Source organism: Strix aluco, chromosome 11, assembly GCF_031877795.1.
Source record: "Strix aluco isolate bStrAlu1 chromosome 11, bStrAlu1.hap1, whole genome shotgun sequence".
Classification (NCBI taxonomy): Eukaryota; Metazoa; Chordata; class Aves; order Strigiformes; family Strigidae; genus Strix; species Strix aluco.
In genome coordinates this window covers 8,084,721-8,110,170 of record NC_133941.1, presented here as the reverse complement: position 1 = coordinate 8,110,170, position 25,450 = coordinate 8,084,721, and the positions used below count along the sequence as shown (strand labels likewise).

Sequence of the window (25,450 nt, the reverse complement as noted above, 5' to 3'; positions counted from 1 at the left end):
CGGCTGCAGCCCTCAGGCCGCCGGTTGCTCCCCGCCGCGGGGGACGGCCCGGGGTGTGGCGGGGCCGCCCGCCCCGCTCCGCTCCGCTCCGCTCCGCTCCCCGCGGGTGTGAAGGAGGGGCGCGGCGGCCGCCTTTCCCCCGCCGAGCCCCGCCGCCCCCGGACAGCCGCCAGCTGCCGCGGCGGCATGAGGATTAAGGCCGTCGGCCGGCGCGTAACGGGAGGAGCGGCCGGTGCCGTGGGCCGCGGGGCTCCCCGGGGCTGAGGTGAGGTGCGGTGCGGTGCCCGCCGCGGCCTCGGGGCGTGGGTGAGCCCCGCCGGGGTGGCTCGGGCGGGGCAGCGGCGCCGCACGGGGCTCGCTGTGGGCCCGGCGCCGGGTCCGGCGGGGGCTCGGCCAGCGTGGGCCAGAGGCCGCGTCCAGCTCTGGGTCCAGGGGCCCGGCGCTGGCTGTCGGGCGCCTTCCCCAAGTGACTGAGCCTCACCCGGGGACGGGTAAAGGGCAGCGGCGTTCTGGGGAGCCGGACGCGGCAGCGCGGCGTTGGGTTCGAGCTGGGGATGGGGTGCGGTGGGATCCCCCCCGCCTCCGAGATCAGCCCCCTGCGCCGAAGGGAAGGGGAAGAGCTTTCCCGCAGGGACCCGCGGACCCCGGCGGGTCCGAAAGGCTCCCGGGCTGCTGGAAGGCTGCTCGCATGGCTGGGAATGTTTCTCAAGAAGCGGGACTGAGCTCTGAGGAAGCCTCCTTTTGCAGGACGAGTTTAACTCAGCTTTCCTCCCCCACACCACTAGGTTTGTGTGCTTGGGAAATCTGAAGCGGTTCTCCTCAAACCAAACAGGTAAAACGACTTGTATTGGAATATTGCTAAAGGCTTCACCTGCAAGCAAGCATGCAAATGTTAGCAAATTATAATGCCAAAAAAGGTTTTTTAGATACAGGCCATCCCATTTTTTTCTCAGGAAGTTTAATGGTTCAAAGCAGGGGTGTTGGGAAGGTTGTATTACCAGAAAGGTATTCAAGTCTGCTTTAGAGGGTGTAGATATGTGTGGGCCTGTAGTTAATTTTAAGTGTGTAACTTAGTCTTTGAAGTTTCTTTAGCATGATGTTAACTACTAAAAACAACCATCCTGAAACAGACTTAAGTTTGACTGTTTGTGACTCCATAGTTTTCCTTTGGCTAATGATTAGTTTCTTCCAAAGTGGAGAATGTATTATTTTTATACTTATTTTTAAACTAAAATTCCTCCTCTTCTCACCCTCCTCCCCCCCCCCCAGTACTTCTACATTTTCTTTCTGCTGTCTGGTTATTATATTCTCTATACTTAGTTTCCACATTTGAACTCTCAGGATCTCTTGGGATTTAGCTAAAATAAACACACCCATTTTAGTTTGACTGTGAGTTGGTAGTGCGTAATAACCCTCCGTGACTAATGATTCAGAGATAGTCCTGAGGTTGTCCAGTCTAGTCTCTCAGTGAAAGTTTACTTTTCATAGGAAAAAGAAACCACCCCAGAAATACAAGTACCAGTTCTTTGAGTATATGACGAACTTTGGCTGAATATTGTCTAGTATGCTTGAAATGTGCTATGCTGCAGATATGTTAAATGTCTTTTTTTTTTTTTTTTTAATTACAGAACTCATAGGTTGCCATGTTCATGTTGCTTGCGTTTGGATTGCTACTGCAAGAAATTCTGGCTAATTCCCAAGCTGAAAATCTTACTGAATTCAAAAACATTCCAGAAGAGCCATTATATAGCTACAAAACTATCAACTTGCCAGATGAGCATATTCCATACTTTCTGCACAATAATCAGCATATTGCTGGCATCTGTAAGCAGGACTCTCATTGCCCATATAAAGTAGGTTTGCTTTTTGTTGTTTGTTCAAATGTAATGATGGGGTGATTTATTCTTGGAGTCATAGCAGTTAAAGATGGTGATGAGTTGGTCTCCTTGCCAGTGAGTTGGTTCCACTGGGGGTTGGAATTGTTGCTTTTGAAATAGGGGCTCTTCCTGAATCTGATGCTGTCACCACACTGGATTTTTAATGTACTGTTTTGTAAGATTTCCCCCCCCCGCCCCCCTCTTCTAATGTTACAGAGCTGAAATGATGGTCTTAATCTGAATGACTCTTGCGCATGTGAGAGGTGTTTGAACTAAGTATAATTAGTAGTTTCTAGGCCTGTGATTTTCAGCATGCTGTAGTACCTTTGTGGAAGTGCCAAGAGTACAGGCAAATCAATGAAGTGCTGATTTAATCTTATCCTGTGGTTGCGCATAATTTATTCACCTGAAGCAGGGACCGTGAACCCGGGGATCTGGGCTGCATGTGGCGGGAGCGATTCTAAGGCTGGAGCTGCTTTGTAGAGCTGGGGGTGGGAGCTGTGCTCCCCCTTCTCAGGCTTTCTACAGCTGAAGTTTCTAGATTTGCCTGGGGAGCAGTGGTACACTCAGCCTGGAGCTCGGAGCACTGTGCTTTGTGTGAGCTTAGCTTTGTTATCTCTATCAGTGATGTGAAAATTTTGGAATCCTACTTACTGGGTCAGGAAAAGTAGTTGTCCTGGACAAGGATAATGTTGCTGTGTATGCGTGTCCTCTTGTTGTGCATAAAGGATCTGTGTGTTCTTTCTGAAACTCTGTCTGAAAGACCAAACTGAAAGCCTTTTATGCAGGATTTATTAGCAAGAGGTAGTTTATAAGCTAACAACTGACTTAAGTCATTTCTCATTTTGCTGTCATAGGTGAATGCTGTCATAATGTGATTCACTTATTCTGTGTTACAGAAATACTTGAAGAAACTAAAATCCTGCTGGGGTTATGAGAAGTCTTGCAAATCAGATTACAGGTTCAGTTACCCAGTGTGTGATTATGTTGAAACTGGATGGTAAGTTTAATTTTAAACGTGTGAAGTACAGTATGTTCAAAAAAAGAGTATAGTGCTTACTCTTATATTAGCTGTGAGGTTAACATTATTGTGATATTTAAAGGATGATTGTGGAGATATGTGTGTATATATAATGTGTGTATTTATACATAACATATGTCTTTCAACCTCATTTGAAAAATTTAACTTTTTAAGGAAGAAAATACTGTTTGAAATGCTTCCTGCCACAATGTTTTCATTATTCTGATTTAGCCTTGAATTCAGATTCCTAAAATAACTCTGGATTTCCTTTCTTAGCTTTAAAAGCAGAGGAAAAAATGTTAAAAAACATTTATACCCTTTTACGGGAGAATATCTTTAAATTGTCATTGATGTTTTCCCTTACATGCAGCTGATAAGTTGCTTCCTATTTTGCATCTTAAATGTCAATAAAGTAACTGGCTAGCTCTTCTTTCCACTTTCAGTGAAAAAAAAAAAAAGTTATGCGTTTGAAGTTATTGCTAGAATTGAGCAACGGACCTTGATTTTTTTCCCTCTCTCCTTCATATATCAGGGCAAGTGACATTGAGACAGCTCAACAGATATTCTGGAAACAAGCTGACTTTGGTTACATTCGAGAGAGGCTAAATGAAATGAAAACGCATTGTAAGCCTGCAGCAACAGTAGGTATTTCTGATAGATATGATACTTTTCACTTTGTTTTAAACATAGTTTGTGTTATTGACAAAATCGTACTTGTTCTTTTCTTAACAGGGAGATTCATCTCTGACCTGTTCTCAGTACCTTCAGCATTGCAGAGCAACAAATTTGTACATTGATTTACGAACTGTAAAGAGAAACCACGACAGGTCTCTGATTTGCTTATGTTATAGTAAAACCAAGGGATGGCAGGGAAAAGGGCTTCAGAATTTGTTTAACAAAGCTGGTGTGCTTGTTGCCATGGGCTTTCCTGCTGATCAGAGACTTGCTGCTGTATTCCTGTTGAGATCTACACCTCTTGATTGCTGTCTGCTGCTGCTGTCAGCAGTACAGGCTGTTTAAAAATCTGAACTCTCAGTTTTATGGAATGAGGGTGGGTGATTGAAATCCTCCCTTCTGATGGAAGAGAGGAAGACTTTTCTGTGTCTTTGGTCACATCCTTCCTGTGTTTTCAGTCACATCCTTTCTTGATTAGGTGATGTGCAAAGTAGAATTGTAGAGTTTTTGTATGAGGCACTGAGAAGACCTTTCCTATGCTAGGTACCTTCATACCAGAACCAGGAATTGCATTTTTAGATGCAGTGAGAGTGAAGAGAGATCTGCACCTGGATCTCCCACATCCCAAATTAAAATGATACATATTGGAAAACTGGGTAAAAAAACCCCATACCACTGATGCTGGCATCACCCCTTTTTCCTTCTGCCTTATCTTTGAAGTCAGTGTCTTGGGAGCATGACTTGAAAAGAGTCGCATCTGTGACACTGAAACCCTTCAGAATGGGTTTTGTCATCTTCTCAGCCTATCCTAAAAGCTCATTTAGGCAGTGCTTTTAGTTGGCAATTTGTTTTCATTAAACTCTTTCACCTTACTCTTCGTATGTTGTATAAAATTCTTGGGTTACTAACTGGGTTGTGAAATCTGAAGTGAATTTCAGTGAGAAATTGGTATTAAAACCGAATGAAAAACCCAACTAAGGATGCTCCTGTAAGTAATAATGTAGCAAAATCTAATTAAATTACTCACTTGGGTATGTGAAAATGATTCCTGATAACATTCTGTGTGGATTAGTGCTGTTTTCTAAATTGATGTGTAGAACTCCAAGGACACTACTGTCTTTTTGGGAATTATGGGAAATGCGTGATTTATGCTGAAGAAAATACTCAGGTTTTAAATATGTTTGAAGTACCTTGCTGAATTGTGATTGACTAGCACTGGCTTGAGTATGTAATTGAAATTGCAGAGCACTTGTAGCACTGTTACACAAAAGCTGATAGACTTTTACTAATTTGCATTAGATTCAAAGAAGACTTTTTCCAGAAGGGAGAAATCGGAGGTCATTGCACCCTTGACGTTCAAGCATTTTTGGCTGAAGGTCAACGCAAGAGTCCTCTGCAGTCTTGGTAAGAATCGCTTGTCAAGGCTGCTTCCAAGTTCACTTACTAATTCTTTTTTATTTTTTTCATTGGCATTAGCAGCTATGTAGAGGATTTCATACTGAGGAAATAGTTGCTGCTTTCTAAGGTCAGTTTGAGAGTTCATATTAGATACCTCTAGTAATTACATCTATGCAAAGTGTTCTGAACTATGCTGTGAGTAATTGTGTCCTGCCTGATTTACAGCAGCAAAAGATCTGAAAATGTCTTGTGATTTGAAGTTCTAACCTTCAGCTGTTTTCTGGACAAGGTGCTGGTTCTATGCCTAATCTGCCTGTAGGAGACAATTGTTTTGTTGTGAAATGCCTTGAAGTTTGCACTTGTGTCTTAGTTCACACAGTCCTTGGTGACGTAGGGGCCAGTGCAGCACCTGGTCGGGATGTGTATTCATGTGGTGTTCCCAGGGAGCCTGTGTCTGGGCTGTGAAGTGGGCAACACTCTACAGGCTGAGTAGGAAGTGCAGAGAGTGCTTTGTGGTAACTGGTTAAGTGTCATGGGTTGCATGTTAGCACTTTACAGCTGCATTGCCAGTTAACTGATGAAACATGAAGGAATTGGAGCCCTTAAGGTCCATATAAGAATTAATTTTTATGCTTTTCCAATGTTTTTGGGTTTTTTTCTCACTTTACATTGATGGTCAATTTCAGTTAAGAACAGCTGCAGAGAAGGAAAAGACTTTTCTTCTCTATGTACTATTGTCATCTCAACTGCTCATCCTTGTTTAGATCCAGGAATAATAAATACTGAATCTACATTCATTATTCTGATGAAAGCATGAGGATCTTGCTGAAGTGTCTTTGTGGGTCTGTCCAACTTGATCTGCATTGCCAGATCTAGGCTCTAAGGTTCTTTGTTACATCTCTACTGCTGTGATTTGTAGATCAAAGATGCTGCTCACTCCTGAGATCAAAGGCAGTGTTTAACCTCTCGAAGCTCATAACCTGAAGAACCTTCCATTACAACTTCAAATATTTTAATTGTCAGACTCTATCAGTTTTCAACAGTCCTGTTAAATCAAATGAACTGGATGAACAGTTACTAAATCTTAGATGTATGAAGTACGTTTGTTTAAGTGTGTTAATGACAAAGCATGTTCTGTGTGATTGAATCTTTGTAGGTTTGCAGAACTCCAGACATTTACTGCATTAAACTTCAGGCCCCTAGAAGATGAGAAGTGTGACGTTGTTGTTGAAAAGCCAACATACTTCATGAAATTAGATGCAGGTAATTGATATCTTTAGTTTAGGTATTTTATCCTGCAGTACTGCAGTAAAAAAAGCCCGTATCCAACTTGACCTGTCTACATTATGCTTTCGTGATTGTGAACTTCACTTGTAATCTATTTTTATTTTTGAAAAATTATGTGACTGTCTCATTCCTTTTTTTCTGTAGTTCCACTGATGAACTCAGAAACTTAAATTTTAAAATCTTACATCTTCCTACAGATGATTAAAAAAAAAATCAGAGACATTTCCTGCTGCTTGTCTTGCACAGTCATTCTCTTGACTGTGTTTTGACAGTCTTTGAATTTGTGCCAAAGACTCTTCTGTAGAGTCTTTGATTTTTGTCTGTGTTTCTGGATGACAGGTTTCATACCATGAAACACAAGGTATGGGCGTATGTGTATCATACTATGTGTTCAGTAACAGAGGATTCTGTGTATTGAATGATATGGAAGGGGAAGTGGGATTCAAAGAGGGGCAGCCCCCAAGCATCTTTAGGAATCAGCCAGTGGTATCTGATATTTTTTGAAGTTCACCAACCTTTTTGTTCATGCGGCATATTTTGCAGACAAATGTTAATGAAAGAGGGTGTTCAGGATGTAGACATACAAACAAGCTGCTGTGGGGTAAGCTGTGGTTTAACCTGGATAGTTGTCTGCTGTGTTCTGACCCTGTACTGCAACTGTAAACTGAATTACCTGTCTTTCCCTGCAGGCCAGTATCTTGTATTTTAAGCAAAGTTGTTGCAGGCCACTGAACAGTTACCGTGGAATTGTTGCTGTGCTGTCAATTTGTACCTTTGAGCAGGGGGTGGTCTAGCTGTGGCTCAGGAGGTGATTTTGTCCAGCTCCTTTGTTTTAGGGGAGGTGTGGGAAAATTGCTGTTTGAGCAGTATAGGAAGCCCGGCAGCTTGTTCCTATCATGGCAGCTCTTCTTGGTTGGAAGCTTAGAAACAGGGGCTGTCTGCATATGGTTCCAAGACTGGGATCTGGTCTTCACAGCAAGGAAACTGGACTACGTTACCTCCTTTGTTTCATGGTAGTTTTTTATGCGCCATGGTCTCAAGGTATTAGCTTAAGAAACCAAGAATGAACAAGAACGCTTCAAGAAAAAAACCTGAGGAATTACTTGGGCTTTGGCTTGTGTGCAAGTACAAGTTCTGTCTTGTAGTCCTGCAGATGGAGCTTCCCTTAACCCTAATAAAGCAGAACTAAGATCAGTGCCAAAGGCCTGTTTTTAGTGTTTCCTGTATGTCTGTCTAACTGTTGTTAAAGCGGTAGTTGCTTTTGTATACTTCAGAAAGCAGCTGCAGACCTTAATGAGAAATAGCACATGAACCTTATATTTTTCTTAGGCTGTCTTTTGGCCGCTCTTCTAATTTCTATAAACTTTTTAAAAACATGTTTTACTCTAGATTTATTACCTTGATTCCTTCCCTTTAAAGGTTTGCTTTTTTAGGGTGTATAAGAAGCATTCAGTCAGAAGCAGGGGAAAACTAATACAAAATGCAGGATATTACTAAGGAAAAAAATGCATGAACCAATACAAAGCGGAGCAAGTAATGTAGCGTTTTGCTAACAATTCTTTCTTTCTCAGGTGTGAATATGTACCATCACTTCTGTGATTTCGTCAATCTATATATTACACAGCATATCAATAATTCCTTCAGTACTGATGTCAACATAGTTATGTGGGATACTGTAAGTCTGCTGTGCTTTAAACATATTTGTAATGGGTTGTATTTCTGCTTTATAGAGACTCTGAAGCTTTTAGGAGCCAATCCTTAGCTTTCTTGTGGGCTTAGTCATGTGGAACTGATAAGGTTTTGGATCCTGTTAATACAGATGCATGAGCAATAGTTAGGGAACAGATTTTCTGCAATAAACCGTGTGCTGTTTGAACACTACTCCATAGCTCACCTTTTGCTAGGACATAATTTTGCCTTTTTTTTTTGGTGTGACCTCAAAAATAACACGATCTGTATTTCTACTATGTAGCATTTGAACATTTCATGCTGTTTTCTGTAGACTTTTTTCTCTGAGAATATTGAAGTAGATTTACTCAAAACTGTTTCTTCTATGTTTGAAAAGAAATGCAGCCTTGCATCTTTCTAAATCAGTAATGTGCAGCCTGTAGTAAAAATCCCCAATTAAATCCTTATATATATCAAAACAGGGTCTAATACTTAATTCCTTTAAGTAGCCTTCTTGCAGTAACTTCTTAGAATGCCACAATTACATATAAAACAAGTCTTTAAGTGGGGCTATTTCTGCTGTACTGCTGAGTTGAAACCATTACTGTGTTTAAGAGTAACATTAGTTTTACTGGCCAGTATTTAAGTTGCGCAGAAGGGTCTTAAACAGAATAATGAAAAACTAAGCAATTTGTAATATGCCAGTTAACATGTATAATCAGGTCCAGAAATAACACAGTTCTTGACTATGACATTGTCCCATGTCTGTCTTGTTCTCATAAAATACTGGGTTTTCTTTCTGAGTATTTACTGCTAGGACAACTAATGCTCCATAGAGAACTGCAAATATCCCCTGCTTTCTATTTAATGAGAAACCTCTTTGGCTAGAAGAGACTCTTTTTTCTATTTCTCTTACATTTTGAAAACTAAAATAAATGCACCTGCCAGATAAGCAAGCTCTCTAGATGTTATACGGGGAGTTGTTAAGCCAGCTATGATGGCTTTCTGAAAAGATCAGATGTCAGACAGCACTGTAAATTACTTTGAAGAGCAACTCTTTCTTATATCATGTTGTTGAATCAAATAACTCTTTCAAATGTATGATTCAAAGTAAGTACTGCCACAGTACTGTCATTTTAAATGAGTCTGAACTGCTCAGTCTGCTTGAGTTCATTACCATGTACAACCAGATGATGGCACCCACTAACTGCTGATCGAAAGATGGACTTGCGCTTACTATTCATTCTCTTTTTTTTTTTTTTCCTTGATATAATTAGATTTGGCCATACTTTCTGGCTACTGTAGAATCAGTGCACTGCTCTTATTAAACAGTAATGCCCTTAGATGTAGGTTAAACAAAGCAGAAAATGAGTAAGAAATCTACTGGGTGTAGATTTGCAGACTGTCTGCAAATGTGGGAAAGCACTGTTTATAAACCACTTTCAAGGAGGGCAGATAGGGTTAGAAAGTAGTACTTTCAGCTTTGAAGATAAGTTCTCTACTTTTAATCTGGAAGAGCAGTTCTTGTAATACAGATGCCCAGAAAGTAGTATGGATTGTAAAATTCAATAAAACTTAATGGCAGAAGAAGGGGAAGGAAGCACCTCTTCAAGTGAAGGAAATCTGGCACCCTTTAAATTCTCTTACATTTTATTAGATGTCTGCTCTTTTCTGTAGTCATTTGTAGTCCTATTTTCAGATTTCTTGTTGAGAATGTTTCCACGTAACTTTCCAAGCAGCTTGAATCAGTTTGAGAGTTGAAAGGGAGCCTTAAGTGAGAGTCTGCATCAGGGCTACTGAGGTCAAATTTAATTGCATTCAGAGAGCAAGAGATGGCAACTCTTAGCCCTCAGATGTGTAGGAAGTGTTACAGATTTGAAGGTAAGAGCCCCTGCTGCTAGGCCAATGTTGCAGGGAGTAGATGGGTCTTAAAATGTTCCACAGATCGTTGCTGCACAGGGGGAAGTTTTATACTGCCCTGTGGAGAAACTTCTTGGTAGCTTGTCAAAGTAATGCAAAACATAGTTTTCTGGCTGTTTTTTTCCATCAAATCAGATCGTTGCCTTCAATTTGTAATACAGGTGACCATCCCAAAACAGAGGCAAATGTGAAACAGGCTTGTTGTGACTTTATACTTCAAACGTTGCTGCTGCATTTGAATTCCCGGGAGGTTTTTTAGTCTCAGGAGTTGAGGTTCATGCCTTCTACCATCCCTTTGTTTCTATTATCTCAAATTTAACTTGTGTTCTGTTGTGTCTGGAGAAGGTAGTAGTACTCCTTGCCTCTAACTCAAAAAGTCTAATCTACTGCTAAAGATCTTGTCTAGATTGCTAATTTATAGGACTGTTTTATTAAAAATTAACTACCTGACAGGTAATTTGAGTTAACTGCCATTGTAAACGTGGGGCTCAGTGTTCTGTAATGTCTGTGTTCTGTGCTAGGCTGTCTTAGGTGCCGTGGTGGTGATGCGCATATTAACTATATGTTAAAACTTGTATATAGGACTTGTAAATGATGAAGTGAGTTTTTATATGCATTTATGTAATCATTACGCCCTTGTGTTTCTTCCTTTCCTCCTAGAGCTCATACGGCTACGGTGACCTATTCAGTGAGACGTGGAAGGCGTTTACTGACTATGAAATAATACACTTGAAAACATTTGATTCTAAAAGGGTATGGAATTTTATATTTTGTTTTATTTCATAGTCACTAGGTAGCAAATATGACAACTTCTCAAGCTTGTGGATATGAGTGTTTTAGAAGACAGCATTAATACTTTCCATGCATGTTTAATTTGCGTAATATGAGTATTCTACCTTGCAAACAAGAGACAGAGCTGTAACCTAATTCTGTGACATGTCTATGCTGTATACAGATGGACCTAACTTTTGTGTCTTCTGAGAAGTGATATTTATGTATTGGTTTCACTTCTGCAGGACCCACTACTGAAGTTAAAGGTTTTCAAAGGGTGCTGTCTTTCTAAGCTTCTGCATCCTACTGAGGTGTTTATCTTCCCCTACAACTGTTAGTATACCTGCTGCTTATCATTAGAAAAATTTTTACTCCCAACAAAAAATATACCCATTCATTCAGAGCTCATTTTAGTCTCTTAAATCCCTTATAAAGTCTGTTTTAAACTCTCCACTCTCTAACTGGTTTTCTTCTATTTAGTTCACATTTGTTCTGTTTTGGGGGTGTTTTTTTACCTCTTCCCACACTTGCATCCATAGTATCCTAAGTGAGAGCTCTTTTGGGATCAGGATTGTCTTTGTTCTATTCATTTGCACAGTCAAGGAAGTGAGGATGTTCTTGACAGGAACCTGTAATTGCTAGCTCATTATAAGCAGTGATCCCACTGAATGAGCACGGAATGTGCCAGCGGAAGGTAGCAGTGCAGTGTAACTTCTTGTGATCTTCCTTTGCAGGTATGCTTTAAAGAAGCAGTCTTCTCATTACTGCCTCGCATGCGCTATGGCTTGTTTTATAACACACCATTGGTGAGTTCTTTTTATCCAGCCACTGTGTTAACTAGATGTGTGTGTGACAGTTTAAAATCTTGAGCTAATGAACCTCTCGAATATCTAGCTGAGCTATCATGAAATGTACTGCATGGAAAGTCTCTGCAACTCCAAATGAAATGATCTTCCCTAAAGATTAGGATTTTGAAGTTTACTTTAGCTGGTTGATACTAACTGGTTGTGTGCAATCTTCTACGTCAGTTCATGAGATGCATATTATTCCTCTTTAATGGGTGGGCACTGTGAACTTAATGGTATTTTTGCAGAGCACAAGACTGACAGGCTTTCCTGGTGGTATTAGCTCATGCATTCAGGCTGTAACACTGTAGAGAGAGTTACATTTCTTTCTAAATGAAAGTGCTACTTGTGTTGCAGTGAATAGTGACATGTTTAGCGCAGTGCATGATACTAGGCTTTTGTTCCACAAGAATGGCAAAAGACTGATCACAAAGAGAGGTTTTCTGAGCAAAATGACTTTTTGTATTAACAGTTGCTTTTTTAATTTCAGATCTCTGGCTGCCATGGTACAGGGCTATTTAGAGCATTTTCTCAGCATGTGTTACACAGATTAAATATCACACAAGAAGGACCCAAGGTATGATAAGTGAATAATAAAATTGTAATATGGATCTGATGACTCTTACCGGAGAAACAGCATTAGCATGCTGGACCCCGTGGGGAATAAGGCCATATCGTGCACTTTTTGTTCTTTCCTCTGATGCTTGGGATTTTTTTCCAATAAGTCAGCCTGTTCCATAAAGGCTTTAAGCAATCATTTGTGTATGTCTGTGAAAGTTGCCCTCGTGTCTTATTTCTGTAGGAGAGACTTTACAACATCCTCCTTCCAACCCTAGGATCTCTTCCCCAACCCCATTCTCAGTGCTCAAGGCCTTTGTGTCCTTCCTAGTTAAGCAGGATACATGGTTTCTTCTGGAGCCTGCTGCCGAGGTGCTTGTCCTTGGGATCCCGCAGAGCAATGCAGTGAGCTTGCTCTTTATCGACCCTCACAGTTACTGCTGAGCTCAGATCAGAGGGGGAAATGATTGAATCTGGTCCTTCCGATCCCTGCCCGGTACCATCTGCCGGGCCCTGGGCTTCTCGGTTGTGCACACTGGTGGTTTTTGCATATTGTTGCAATGGCTGAATTGATGGATACAGCAGTTCTGGGCTTCTTGAAGTATTTTCTAGAGAGTAGCCTACATATTATCGCTGAGGGGCACACATTCAGAGCACTGCACAGGCATTTAGTTATGCTTCTCCTGCTGACACTAATGGGAGTCATGCAGTTAAATCTCTTTATTTCACTTGGAACACTTACCCCTGTGAGTCCAATTAATTTAAAGAGGTAAAAGGAGGAACTGTTATAGAAGTAAAATATTTTTTCCAAGGATCTTGTGCAGAAGCCATCCTGAAAGCTGCTTTCCTGCTTTCAAAATCTGCTGTATAGAGTGTAATACAAAGGCTCTTTTGTACTGAATAAAATAAATCTTTCAGAAAATGTTTTATTCTTTGTTAATAGTCAGACTTTCACAAAGTTTTTGACACTTTTAATCTGTTGGAAAATACAATGTGAATTTTAAGGTGGTTACATCATCTGTTACATGGGGAGGGAACATATTTAGTTGCTCAAATAATTGCCAAAAGTAAATATGGAAGAGTTTGTTGTTTTGTTTTGGTTTTGTGAGATCTGCCTCATACCTAATACACTGCTGCTTCTTTCTTCTAGGATGGGAAAATTCGAGTCACAATACTTGCACGCAGTACAGATTACCGGAAAATATTAAACCAGAATGAGGTGCGGTCCTTTTTATTTTTAAAACAAATTTATCAGAAGTTAAATTTTGCTCATTGAATTGATTTTTTTTTTTTCCAGGTACAGCCAAGGCATCTGTCTGCTAACAAATCTTGGCCGAATACGTTCAGTGCTAATATTAATTTCTTCTAGCATGTCTTCTAGCCAGTCTATTTCTGTACACCAGACACGGAACCTTGCTGCCCTTTTAAAATATCTGATGGAAGACTACAGATGTAATACTAAAAGTATTTCCTCTTAACAGACACCGCAGGGCTTCTGATAACATTAAATTATTTCGCTTTCAGATTACCTCTTTTATTTCTAGCATCCCCAGTGTTGAAGGCTCTAACAAAAACCTTTGTTATGCTTGCAGATTAAAATGCGTAAGCTATTGTATCTGAGTGTATGCATTCAAAACTTAATGAATTTTCATATTGATTCACGTTTTTGAGTCATGCAACCTAGTGGACTTACGGTGTAGCTTCTCTTGTGGTAAAATGATAATATCTAATGTTTTCATACCTGTCTTCATTCTTAGCTGCTAGTGCCTGACAGAAATGAATTGGTGTTATCATCCCCACCTTATGTAGGGAGAAACTGAGGCTTGTTTGATGCAGTGGCAGAACAGACAAAGCGCAGATGGCTAGATCTGTGCCTTATTGCTTAGGCTGTTCACAGTGCATGCCTACACTGCTACAAGTAGTACATTTTCTGGTAATGAGCACATGACAGAAAAGGAGGAGTTAATCTTATCTTTACTATACTTTTGTAAAAGAAAATACTTTGCTCTTTCTCCCTCTTCTGGCTATGGATTGGAGACTTAGAAAAAGCCCTTTATGTTAGAAGCCCAGGCTGGTTTCACTTCTCATGTGAGTAGGAGTCTGACCTAGTAAGGTATTTCTGAAAACCCTTCTAGGTACCAATTTGCTTGTTTAGGTATTGGAGTATCTTTTGGAAATCCACCCACATCTTCTCACTATTCCTTACAAAACTTCTACTAGTTTGAGTGGTTTAGGATTGCGTCCTGAAGCATGTAAAAGTCATCAGTAGCCTCTGTGAGAGTGCAGGAGATCCGAGTCTCCTCTCTGGGGATTGCTTTGCCAGGAATAACATCTGTATCTTAGGTGGGAAGGCACAAAAGGAGGGGAACTGCTCCTTTATATGGCAGTGACAGTATGTTCTGTCTCACTCATTGTAATTCTCTGGTGGGAAGGAGGAATATGTAAAATGGTCAGGAGTGCCGGGGAGGAATTAATTGAAGGAGAACACCAAGTCATTGTCTTTTTATTCTCCTCCTTAGCTTGTGAATGCTTTGAAAACAGTATCGACGTTGGAGGTCAAGGTGGTAGACTACAAGTACAAGTACGTAAGTTGATAGAAGAAGTTAGTGTGATCTCATGCTGCCTGTGCCTGGTGAAAGCTGTTTGCAGGCAAAGCTATGTATGCCCCAATGTCTAACCTTTGCAAAATCCGGGAACTGGTAAGGAAGGAAGAATGTTACTGAGGGAGTGGTGGGTGAGCTAGTTAAGCACTCCCATCCTATGATGCACTACTTAGGAATGAATCTGTTGAGTTAGTAGGCTCAGGTTAAAGCTACTATATGATGGACAAGTTTTGAAATCACTTTTCTTTGTGTTTCCTCCCCTCTCCCAAAACCAGCTGTGTTTCCATCAACCTTTGGGATTTGCTAATGCTCTGCAGTAACTGCAGGCCAACAGGGGTTTCTCTTGTATGATGCTAGTGTCTTATTTTATGTGAGCCTTAGTTTAGTACTGAGTAATAACTTGGCTTATTTGCGGCTCTGCTGGCCCCTGAAGACACCACTTGAGGTCCATTTGTGGTGCCTAGATGTAATAAGCACTGTGCCAGTAAGAAATGGCTTGAAAAAGTTCCCAAATGGTGTATGGCAGTGCCAAATGGCAGCAGCTCCCATCTACTCAATGGTGCTGTCATGGATCATTCAGGAAGAGTGAGAAACTGGACCAGCAGTGAGAGATCAGTGGTGTTTTGACCAAAGCAGAGACAGTGTGAGGCAGTTGAGTTGCTTCCGATTCTGCTGCCAAGAAAAGCACTTGAGCAATCTAATAATAGAAAAGAGGGTGGATACCCTTGAGAGGGCATCTAGACCATCCCACTTGAAAGCATGACCAAGTGGTGCTTCCGCAATTCCTCTGCTTGTAGAAACTGTTTGTGGTACCATTCAGCGATTTCCACAGCTATCTTGCAGCATCGCTGTGACCATAGTTAGAAGGATTTCCCCGTTGTCTGTCCTTATAGCCGTTTAAGCAGTTTAAACTTTCTTGTTGCAGTTTAAGCCTCCAGTTTCTTTCTACTCTCTTCCAACTGGTCAGAGAGGGAGTTACTCTTTTCCTTTTTAATGTATGAATTGGTTGTACCTGAATGAAGCCTGTTGTAATTTCCCTTTCCAGTTGTCTATCTTCTCTTACAATTAAGTATCTTCAGTCCAGTCTTTTCTTGTGTGCTCAGGGAATACCTGGTTATTTAAAGAGGATACTTTATTTGGAGCTTACAGTTAAAGGATGAGAGTGACAGTTCCAGGATCTGAAAAAAGCCTGGTCTCCTTATTTCTGCTTGATGCCCTATGCATAAGTTCAGGTTGGATATCCACACCTTTAGGTGGGAATTGTATATTTCTACATTACATTAAACGCAGTTTAGGTCCTTCCTGTTGAGTTTTGTTTTAAAGGAGGTGATGCAGGTTTTTTGTGTTTTGTTTTTTGTTTTTTTTTTTTTTTAAAGGCAAGTGAAAAAAAAAAACAAACTTACAAAAGCTTTATCTTGTTTAAAAAAAAAATTCAGATTTTTGGAACTGACTCTTGTGAAGTTTTGAAACCTGTCTGCATTTCTTTTAATTCCATGCTGAGTTATTGCTGGCTGCAGCATTTGTGATTCTTAGTATTGTTCCTCAAAAAATCAATTCTCTCTTTCAGTATTCCCTTAAGTTAATTTTGTGCTTTCTACATGTAACTAATTCTTGCTGAGATGGATAGGCATGCCAGATCACTGTTTTTTTTGGTGTTGTCTGCAGGGAACTTGAATTTTCAGAGCAATTGAGAATTACCCACAACTCTGATATATTCATTGGGATGCATGGAGCTGGACTTACCCATTTGCTCTTTCTGCCAGACTGGGCTGTTGTTTTTGAACTGTAAGTGTTTCTCTCTCTTTTCCCTCTTATACCACAACTGCTAATGTCTGTTCGTATACGTTAATGAAGCACTTTCCCATGCTAGTGGTTGACTATGAATGTTTGTTTTGCATCCTCATCCAGACTTCATATTTGGCAGCCTCTTCTGGGAACTGAAATTGAGGAAGCTTTCATTATAAAATATAGCATAGCTGTATCATACAGGTTTAGCTTGTGATTTCTTAAGATGGCATGGTATAAATAAAATGCAGCCTGGTCAATGGTAGCTTGGGGTAAATGGCAAAAAAGAGAAAGCCTCACTGGTCAGATTCTGCCTGATGAGTCTGAGATTAAATGGTATTTTGGTGATCCAGGTGAATTGATTACATAAGATGCATATCCAGGGTGTTAAAGATCCCCTGAAGGTTAATTATGTACTCCTTTCTATGCTCAGGACATGAGCACCAGCTGGCTGGTCAAGCTTAGCTGAGTGTCATTCTGTTTTACCTAAATTTCTCTAGTAGCTTCCTTTTAAACATATTTTCATAGAATAGTTTGGGTTGGAAGGGACCTTTAACGGTCATCTAGTCCAATCCCCCTGCAGTGAGCAGGGACATTTTCAACTAGATCATGTTGCTCAAAGCCCCATCCAACCTGACACTGAATGTTTCCAGGGATGGGGCATCTGCCACCTCTCTGGACAACCTGTTCCAGTCTTTCACCACCCTCATTGTAAACAATTTTTTTCCTTATATCTAGTCTGAATCTACCCTCTTTTAGTTTAAACCATTACCCCTTGTCCTGTCGCAACATGTCCTGCTAAAAAGTTTGTCCCCATCTTATAACCCCTCTTTAAGTACTGGGAGGCCACTATAAGGTCTCTCCGGAGCCTTCTCTTCTCCAGGCTGAACACCCCCAACTCTCAGTCTTTCTTTGTAGGAGACGTGTTCCATCCCTCTGATCATTTTTGTGGCCAAATTTTGTCGCAAAGTATGGTTGTTACTAGCCACTCCAGTTCTGCAGAACTGAACAGAAATGCTGCACGCTTCTTGGAAGAGCACAGAATTCTCCATCCTGGGAAATTCTGCTTAAAGCCTCTGCTGTGGGAAGGCTGTGGAGCTGGTGCTTTGCAGCATAATCTTGGCTTGAGAACATTTTGTCCAGTCTCCGAATAAGTTCAGAAACTCGTGCCCAGGAGCTGCTGCAGCTGGACCCGGGCATGCCTGACATGCCGATGTGCCCCAAACTGCCTCCTAGGCCACATTTTGAGAACAGATGGTAGCCCTTATTGTTGTTTTCAGTGGAGTAGAATTTGTCCATGGTTTTGGAGCCTTAGAAATGGACAACAAACATTTTGGCCTGAAGTTTTTTTTTCCTGTTTCACCCTGGTAAACTTCACCACAATTTCTGTAGGTAAATACGATATTTCTGCCTGTCCCCAGATACAATTGTGAAGATGAACGTTGTTACCTGGATTTGGCAAGGCTGAGAGGCATTCACTACATCACTTGGCGAAAAAGGAATAAAGTATTCCCTCAAGATCAGGTAATGATGGCCACTGGTGCAATGGGGGGTGCTATAACTTGAGGGGTTAGCTTGTTTTACCCGTCTTTATTCTGATACTTGGAATATGGTTTCTTTAGACCAAACTGACTTCCCTGTAGTGGGTAAGAAATTATTTGATATTAGTGGCTGAGGGAAGAAGAGAAATTAAATTAATTGGCCATTAATCCAAGCTGTCCATAGCATTGCTGTTCCGCAATTACTTTGCTGACTCTTTTGCCTCATAGCAGATCAGTGGATCAGAAATAATAAATTAAAATGGCAGATGCTCAGGTTTTTTTCTTGCTTTTTGAATGGAATATGTATTTTTTTTTTCTGTCTAAAAGGCCTATTTCATTTGTCTAGGGACACCACCCAACACTGGGAGAACATCCAAAATTTACAAACTACTCCTTTGATGTGGAAGAATTTATGTACTTGGTGCTTCTGGCTGCAAATCATGTTTCACAGCATTCCAAGTGGCCATTTAGGGTAAAACATGATGAATTCTAAATTAAACTTCTGACTGAAATATTATTTTTAAATAATGCTCCATAAAAATATTGTAACAACATAAAGCAAAATGCTGGTATGAAACACGTAAACCTCTGCGAGGGAAATAACCCATTATTAACTTGTCAAATCACTTCTTAGCACGATACCTTATCTTTATAATCCTGCTCTGTAATTCTGGGAGGTTTTGTTATGTAAAACCTATTTTTCAGAACTCTTTTTGCGCTGTATTTTTGCATTCCAAATTCTGAAATACTTGTCTTTATACAAAGATATGTCCATTCATTTCATGAAAGATTTTCTGGGGTAGATACTAATTTTGTAATAATTTATGCCTACTGTTCTGTGAGGAAATGCTAGAGGGTGGAGAGTGTTACAGCTTGGTTTGTCAGTGTAGTCTCTCTGGGAGTGAACTAGACCTCTCAGTTCCTCTTTTTAAGAAGCTGGATGCTTTTATACTACAGTCCTATACCAGTAAGTAAAAATCTGAATAGGAATTGCCCTCCTATTGTAAGACACTGCCCAGTATGTCATTTGCAGTCGAGTTACATGACACAGTGGTTGCAGGATGGCTGGTTAGTTCCTTTCCATCACCACCCATGTCATTGCTGTGCTTGTCCCTGTATTGTTTCTAAGTTCGAAGATCTTCCTTTATATAATAGTGGTTGTAAGAATGAAGTGGTTAAGCAAGCTTTAACTTTTGTTGTTTGGTACAACAGACACTTCTATTTCAAGTTTAGAAACATTTTCCGGTTGGGGAGCAGTGTGTCTTTATGTTTTTGCATTTAAATATAAACTTTGACTCTTCTCCCTCTTGGTTTAAATGCTAAAATATAACAGGTCTGCTCAGTAGGTTTAGTCAGTCTTCTATCTCAAAGCAGGTAAATCTTTTCCTTAGTGAATACTTAGAACATAAGGTAATCTGGGTGTTTCCTACTTTTTCACATAAAACAGCACTCTGTAATGGAACAAAATGAGCAAATTGGAATAAAACTTGAGTCTTTTTTAGGATCCTAAAGGGAATGGACTTATAGTTTTTTATGACAAATGATAAGATGTACTGGGCATCTTTCAGCTGCAGCTGAAAGGAAATGAAGTCATGAGGAACCTTGTTCTTGGAGTCATTAAAAGCCTGATCTATTAATATTCTTGTTTTCTCAAAATGTCGAAGAGTCAATCTCGAAAACTTGAAAATCGTTCCAAAGCCAGTAGCATAGTTCACTGTTTTCAGTGAAGGAAATATTAAGCCAAAGCCAAATTCTTTATAAAGTTCCCTCTGGAGCTGACATGTTGGTGCTAGTGGGGGGATAAAAAAGGGAGTAGTTCTGTTGTCTTAAGTGGGGCCAGAAGAATGTGTGGAAGAATCAAGTTCAGTGAGATAAAAACCAGAGTTATATGTTAAATTATGGATTTTTTTGAGAATGTATTCCCATGATAGACTTGCAGTATAATCATACAGCCTCAGTGGCTTGAAGCAGAGCATACATTTGTATGCAAAAGCAAGACAGTTACAGTAAATGTAAACATTTCACTGGTATAATTGTAGATATTATTGACTTCCATTCTCCAGCAGTCATAGGCAATTTCACAGAGTGTAGGTACATTTACTGACCTGCCTATACTGGTGAAGATGAGTTACTCTAAGCATATTTTTCATATAGATCTCTCATGACCTTATGCAGTGCATAGGAAAAGCTGGATATAGCTGATACACAAGATATATTAAGGTATCTGGTGCAATTCTTAGCATAGTGTATTGTGTTACTGATGGATAAAACTGTTTTACTTTAAAGAACCATAGAAGCAAAATTGCACTTCTTGACATGGAAAAAAAAGAAAAAGAAGCTCTTGAAAAATACAATTTCCTGTATTTGTGTGTGGGGTGGTTTTTTTTTTTACCTTGTAGGATTTTTACAGGAAAAAAAAAAGTCAGTAGAATGTCTGAGTCTGAATGAAACCAACTCAAAATAAAGATGACATTTAACTATGAATTGTGCACAGATATTTGATAATGTTTTTAATAAAAAGCTTTTTAATTAAAAAAAAATAGTGTAAAATTTTTGGTCATAGTTTGCCAGGTTTTAGAGGCAAATGTTTTAAATACTATTAATTGCATAGAGTCATGTGTCTCTGCTTTCTCCTACCATGACAACCTGATGTTCTGAGGTCCAAACTGATATTCAGATTTATTTATCTGGGAATCATTCAGAGATAACGCTATCATCTTGCACTGATGGCTTTGTTGCCAGGCGTTTTAAGATTGTTTTGTGGAAAATATTTGTATATGTTTAACTTTCTGTGCTGCAGATGATGCTGTAGAAGCCAGTGCAGGCATGTGCTTGAATCTGTACAGAAGCAGCTAATGAGGAACTTTTCTTTCAAGCTATGTTAGGACTCACTGAAACAAGTGGTCGAACATATGCCTGAATGCGTGGAAGAGAGGCTGTGGGGACTTAATCCAAGGGCAAAATATCCTGCCAGTGTTCACCAGCTTCAGCAAATTTGAGTCCAGCGTTGACAGCTGATGGCCAACATATTCTTCAGCCTTTATGGCTTAATATTACTGGGATGAAAATAGTATTTTGGTCAATTAGCTTTACAAATAGTCACAAGATTATCTTGGCAGCAGAAACAGGTTCGGTTGGATTAATGAGACTGCCAATAAGTCCTGAGGGAGAGTTTGGACAACAGCAAAGATCTGGCTCATGACTTTCTTTAAGAGTGTCTGGGCTGTCTTGGTCTGCCTGGAAATTGGAATCTGAGGGAATCCATGAGACTTTTGGGTCACTTGTTCTTTAGGCAGGATATGGCCCTGGATTATATTTTCCTAACAGACTACAGGAATCTTATTCCTTGCTACTTCTGAATTTTTTTTGTTTGTTTTTGGTCTCTCCAGTTTACTTAAGTTTAGAGTCTGTGTATAACTGTCACATTGGTATCAGCATGATAAATTTAGTTTTGGGACTTAATGAACGTTGCCAATCCTGAATGCTTACAGGATTGCCTGTGTTTCATGTACAGTGTAAACCGAGAGCTGGATTTGAAATAAAAAATAATTTATGGATGCACATGGTGTCTTTCCTTTTTACTTCAGAAGTCTTCAAGGTGTATTTTCAGTTTTTTCTTTGTGAAGTTCTGTGGAAGTTGGGTAAGTGTGAGAAATGGTTTGTGGTGGGGAGGTGGCAAATCAGGATTATTAATTTTAAGAGTACAATTATAAATATTAAGGCAATACATTTTTAAAAGCAATTAAATAATTATTAAATTGTTCAATTTTTGCTGTTAATCTTACCAGTTGTACCATTAATGAGAGAACTCAGGGTTTAGAATGTCTCTTAAATCTTCTATTTTTTTAAGCAGGAGAGAAAATGAAGGAAATGTTCTACTTGAAAGCTTTTTATCTGCTCAGAAGGGTAAAATGTGAGGGATAATTTTCTTTGATTTCAACATTGAATAATTGTTTCAATTTGCAGTGTTTGCCTTGAAGTTGAGCTCTTACTTCCGTTCCTCTGAGCACACATTTCTTGTGGATCACGCTTTTTGTCTGAAATAAAAGAACCGCTACTAAATATTATTTTGGCTTTGGCCCCAAAACGGCACAAGTAGCTCGGCTCTTCGTTATCCATTCATGAATTCTCATCCTCCTTCTTGCATTTCAGGTCGTAATCTCACAGTGTGGGTGTGAGGATGCTAAGCCTGAAGCAACTGACCTACTCAGAATGGGGGCTGCTCCTCCCGCCTGCGAACTGTGTCGGTCAGCTTCTCTGAGGGCTTTCAACCTCATTTCAGCCGAAGTCAGTTGTCTTAGCGAAAGCCTCCAGCTTAAACTGTTTGCCACAGACTCATTTTTCCTGTAGATAGAGGTGTCGGGGTGGCTGCGTGAGCTGCTCCTCTGGTGTGGCGGTACCTCGAAGCAGGTAGACAGATGTTGGTTGTGTTTGGGGTAACATTGCTAGAAAAAAATAGAGCTGGAAGAAGATGACTGAGCCACTCTGTGTGAGTCCAGGTCTGAAGTTTTAGTAGCTAGTGTGTTGGTGGAATTGAGCAATTTATGGTAGGGGTATCTCAGATAGTGCAGCTGATAAAAGCATTTTGTGGGGGTGCGGTGGGAGCTGCCCAGGGGAATGAGAGGGGTGAGGAGGAAGGAGTGAGTAAGTGTAAAGGCTGCGGGCGGGTAAAACGGACAGAGTCGTTCCCAAGCCTGAGGCTGGAAAGCCCTCTGTGAATGCAATTATAAATCAACTGAAGTGTGTCAAACCCTCTGGGACAAAGCCAAGAATGAGGGAAGTGAAAATGTTACTGTCGTAAACTGCAAGGAGGTACAGGAGGGAGAAACAAAAGGACCTGAATTCCCCAAACCAGGCAAGGAGGGGGCAGTACCCCCAGCCAGGTGGGGCTCTTGGGGAGAATGGATGGGGCTGAAAAACTGGGTGGTGACTTGTAAATTGTGCTGGAGAGAGGAGTTGGGAAGGGCAGCAGAGGTTGGCTGGGGGGTGTTTGGTCACTGTTTGATAGGGCATGTTCTCAAACATATTTTTTATATGTTGCTGTCCTCTCTTAAAACAGAAATATTTTTAGAATATAAAAATATAGATGAATAAAATATAAAAATAATGTTTGTATACAAATAAAATATAATATAATAAATTATATATATATAAATGTATTAAGTATAATATAACTTGAACTATTGCTATTATTACCATTGTCTTTTGGATAAGGGAATGAAATTCCAAAACAAAGAGCAGACTGTATCTCTTACTTTCATTTATGTTTTTGAGGTTTTCCTTCCTCTTCCTATCTTTCCATGGCAAATCAAAAAGAAGGAGAAGTAGCAAAAAAAAAAAAAAAAAAAAAAGACACTATTACTGAGAATAAAAATGCTTGAATTTGTTTTGAATATGTAACATCTAAAATGACATTTTTTTTGACTTGGATTTTTTCATATCGGATTTGGTTTTGGCCCTTAGAAAAGTATTTGAAACAACATAGTACATCATAACAGTATAAAGCTTTCGAGTAGAGGGTGAGAAATGAATTGTCTAGAGCTCAGCTACCCCATCACTTCTTAGAATTTCGGTTTATTTATTACTTGCTGAATATCATCAGTTCAGAACTTGAGCTCTGCTTTGTCTGCTCGTGTGTTCAGAGTCAGTAACTGAGCTGGACATTATGTTTCAGTAAGTCTCCTTGGTCTTCTCTGCTTTTTAGAAGAGCCCACTCGCGTTCAGGGCATGCTGTGAGACCGCAGTGTTGGCTGAGGTGGCTCCTGCTTGTCCCCTTGGTCTCTGTCGCCTGGAGATGTCCCTTGCCTTGGAGAGGACATCCTATCTCCAGGTAAGGCACAACAGCATTTACTGCCTATTTTAGCAGAGTGCAGAAGGTGGCACTAGAACCCTTTCCAACGTTGTCTGGGCTGTTCAAAGGGAATCTCATTTCAGATGCAAACAGTCAGCTCACCGAGGAGTACAATAAAGCAACTGCTTCTGCAGATGATGGTTTTGTTTCTCCTCCTTCCTGTTTGTAGAAGGAAATGTCTGGAAAAAATTAATCCAGGGAGATTTTAGGTTTTAGCGTAGGACTATTGAGATGCTATAATATCAGAATATTTTTCTACAGTTTTTCTTTAAGCAACTTAGTTGGTGTTGGAAAATAATTTTCAGTTAATCTTTTGTAGCAAACTGCTCTTTCTCCTTTTCTTGTAAAAATATTCTGTGCCAAACTGTTACTTTGTAGCAGTTAATGCAATTTCTTTTCTGCTGCAAAGTCTTGATTTTGACTTAGGCAACACATTACCTGGTCTTGCAACATATCCTGCACCTTCCACTACCTAATTACTTCTCCCATGTAGTTCACCAAGGGGGGCGGTATGTGTGCATGTGCATCTGGTGTCGTTGAAAATGTAGACCACTGACACTCAGAAAATAGTAAGAAAATACTGGAAAATGGTAGAGTTCTTTTCTGTTTTAAAAAAAAATTACCATGAGGACATTTGTTTTTATAGAAAAATATCTGAGCTTTGCAGATTACCCCTTTTCTGAAGTTATCCCACAGCTGGCCGTTAAAAATGGAACTGGATTGGCTTTTCTTTGCAGGTTTGAAAACCTTTGAGTGACGCAGGCCCCTGGCTGCCCCAGGGTGTCCTGCATTACCCCTGCTTGTTGGTTGAAGCCGGTGGAGTTGATTTCTCTGCCAGCTGTCTGACCCACAGCTTTCAACAGTTGAGCAAAATAAAAATAAGCTTTAAATGTTAATACAGGGTAGTAATTGTTCGAATTACTGTGCAAGAAGGATGGAAAGCAGGTGAGTTTTGAGATATGATGAAAGTGTTGAAACAAGGCAGACACTCTCCCTTTCTCTGACACGAGCAATACATCCATCATTAACTTTGGTGTTTGAATTAGGGCTCTTTGGAGTCCCTCTATGGGCATATGTGATGAAACCTGGAAACTATCATTTTCCTTTCAGTGGTGCAGGGTGAGGCAAACCCTGAGGGAAGAGGAAGGCTGCCATGGACAGTGAAGGTCAATAACTGACTGCCACAAATTGGCATCTCTCCATTATCATCCATGGGTCTGTGTCGGGTGAAGAACATGGGCAGATCCTGGATGTGCTAGTGTCGCTCTAGTGTGTGTGCAGCTCTGGTTGAGACTGCAGCGGGGGTTATCCCTGTTCAGCATTTGATTTTTTTTTTGAATCTTGCAGACAATTAAAATCCTCATCACAGTCCTGTGTCAGGTGGGGCAACCTGCCCTGGAGGTGGCTGAGGGGCCGTGTCCGTGATGGGGAGGGCTGGTCACGCTGGTCAGGGCTTTGGGAGGAGGCTGGGCAAGAGGGTGCGAGCGCGGCGGTGACCGCTGTTGGACATCATTCATTACCCCATCAAGGACTCGGCATATCAGTCAGTGGAAAGGCGTGTGTATCGAGCTGACAGCTCTGAATTGTTTCTTCACCAATTACCACGCCAAAGCCTTGATAGCGTAATGAAATATGCCTCCTACCTATCAC

The 25,450-nt window shown here is 40.5% G+C and overlaps 1 protein-coding gene across 3 annotated transcripts; it reads left to right on the top strand.

Annotated features, from left to right (window-relative positions):
* On the top strand, positions 1-21,508 carry EOGT (EGF domain specific O-linked N-acetylglucosamine transferase). Of its 3 annotated transcripts, XM_074836067.1 has the most exons (17): positions 1-265; positions 786-832; positions 1,629-1,853; positions 2,777-2,877; positions 3,431-3,539; positions 3,631-3,725; positions 4,873-4,977; positions 6,128-6,234; positions 7,830-7,933; positions 10,507-10,599; positions 11,352-11,423; positions 11,953-12,039; positions 13,171-13,239; positions 14,540-14,601; positions 16,289-16,408; positions 17,830-17,932; positions 18,296-21,508. In XM_074836067.1, the coding sequence occupies exons 3-17, from the start codon at positions 1,644-1,646 to the stop codon at positions 18,440-18,442; spliced, it is 1,584 nt and encodes a 527-aa protein (XP_074692168.1). In that variant the 5' UTR covers positions 1-265; positions 786-832; positions 1,629-1,643; the 3' UTR covers positions 18,443-21,508. The 3 variants fall into 3 exon arrangements, with proteins under 3 accessions (XP_074692168.1, XP_074692169.1, XP_074692171.1); XM_074836068.1 differs by lacking the exon at positions 1-265 and having other exon boundaries at positions 424-832; XM_074836070.1 differs by lacking the exons at positions 1-265; positions 786-832 and having other exon boundaries at positions 1,470-1,853.
* Positions 21,509-25,450: the final 3,942 nt, after the last annotated feature.

Coding starts and splice junctions, on each gene's coding strand:
- EOGT (XM_074836067.1), top strand. CDS start 1,644: ATGTTCATGTTGCTTGCGTTTGGATTGCTACTGCAAGAAATTCTGGCT. Junction 14,602..16,288: donor GTGGTAGACTACAAGTACAA/GTACGTAAGTTG, acceptor TGTTGTCTGCAG/GGAACTTGAATTTTCAGAGC. Junction 16,409..17,829: donor TGGGCTGTTGTTTTTGAACT/GTAAGTGTTTCT, acceptor GCCTGTCCCCAG/ATACAATTGTGAAGATGAAC.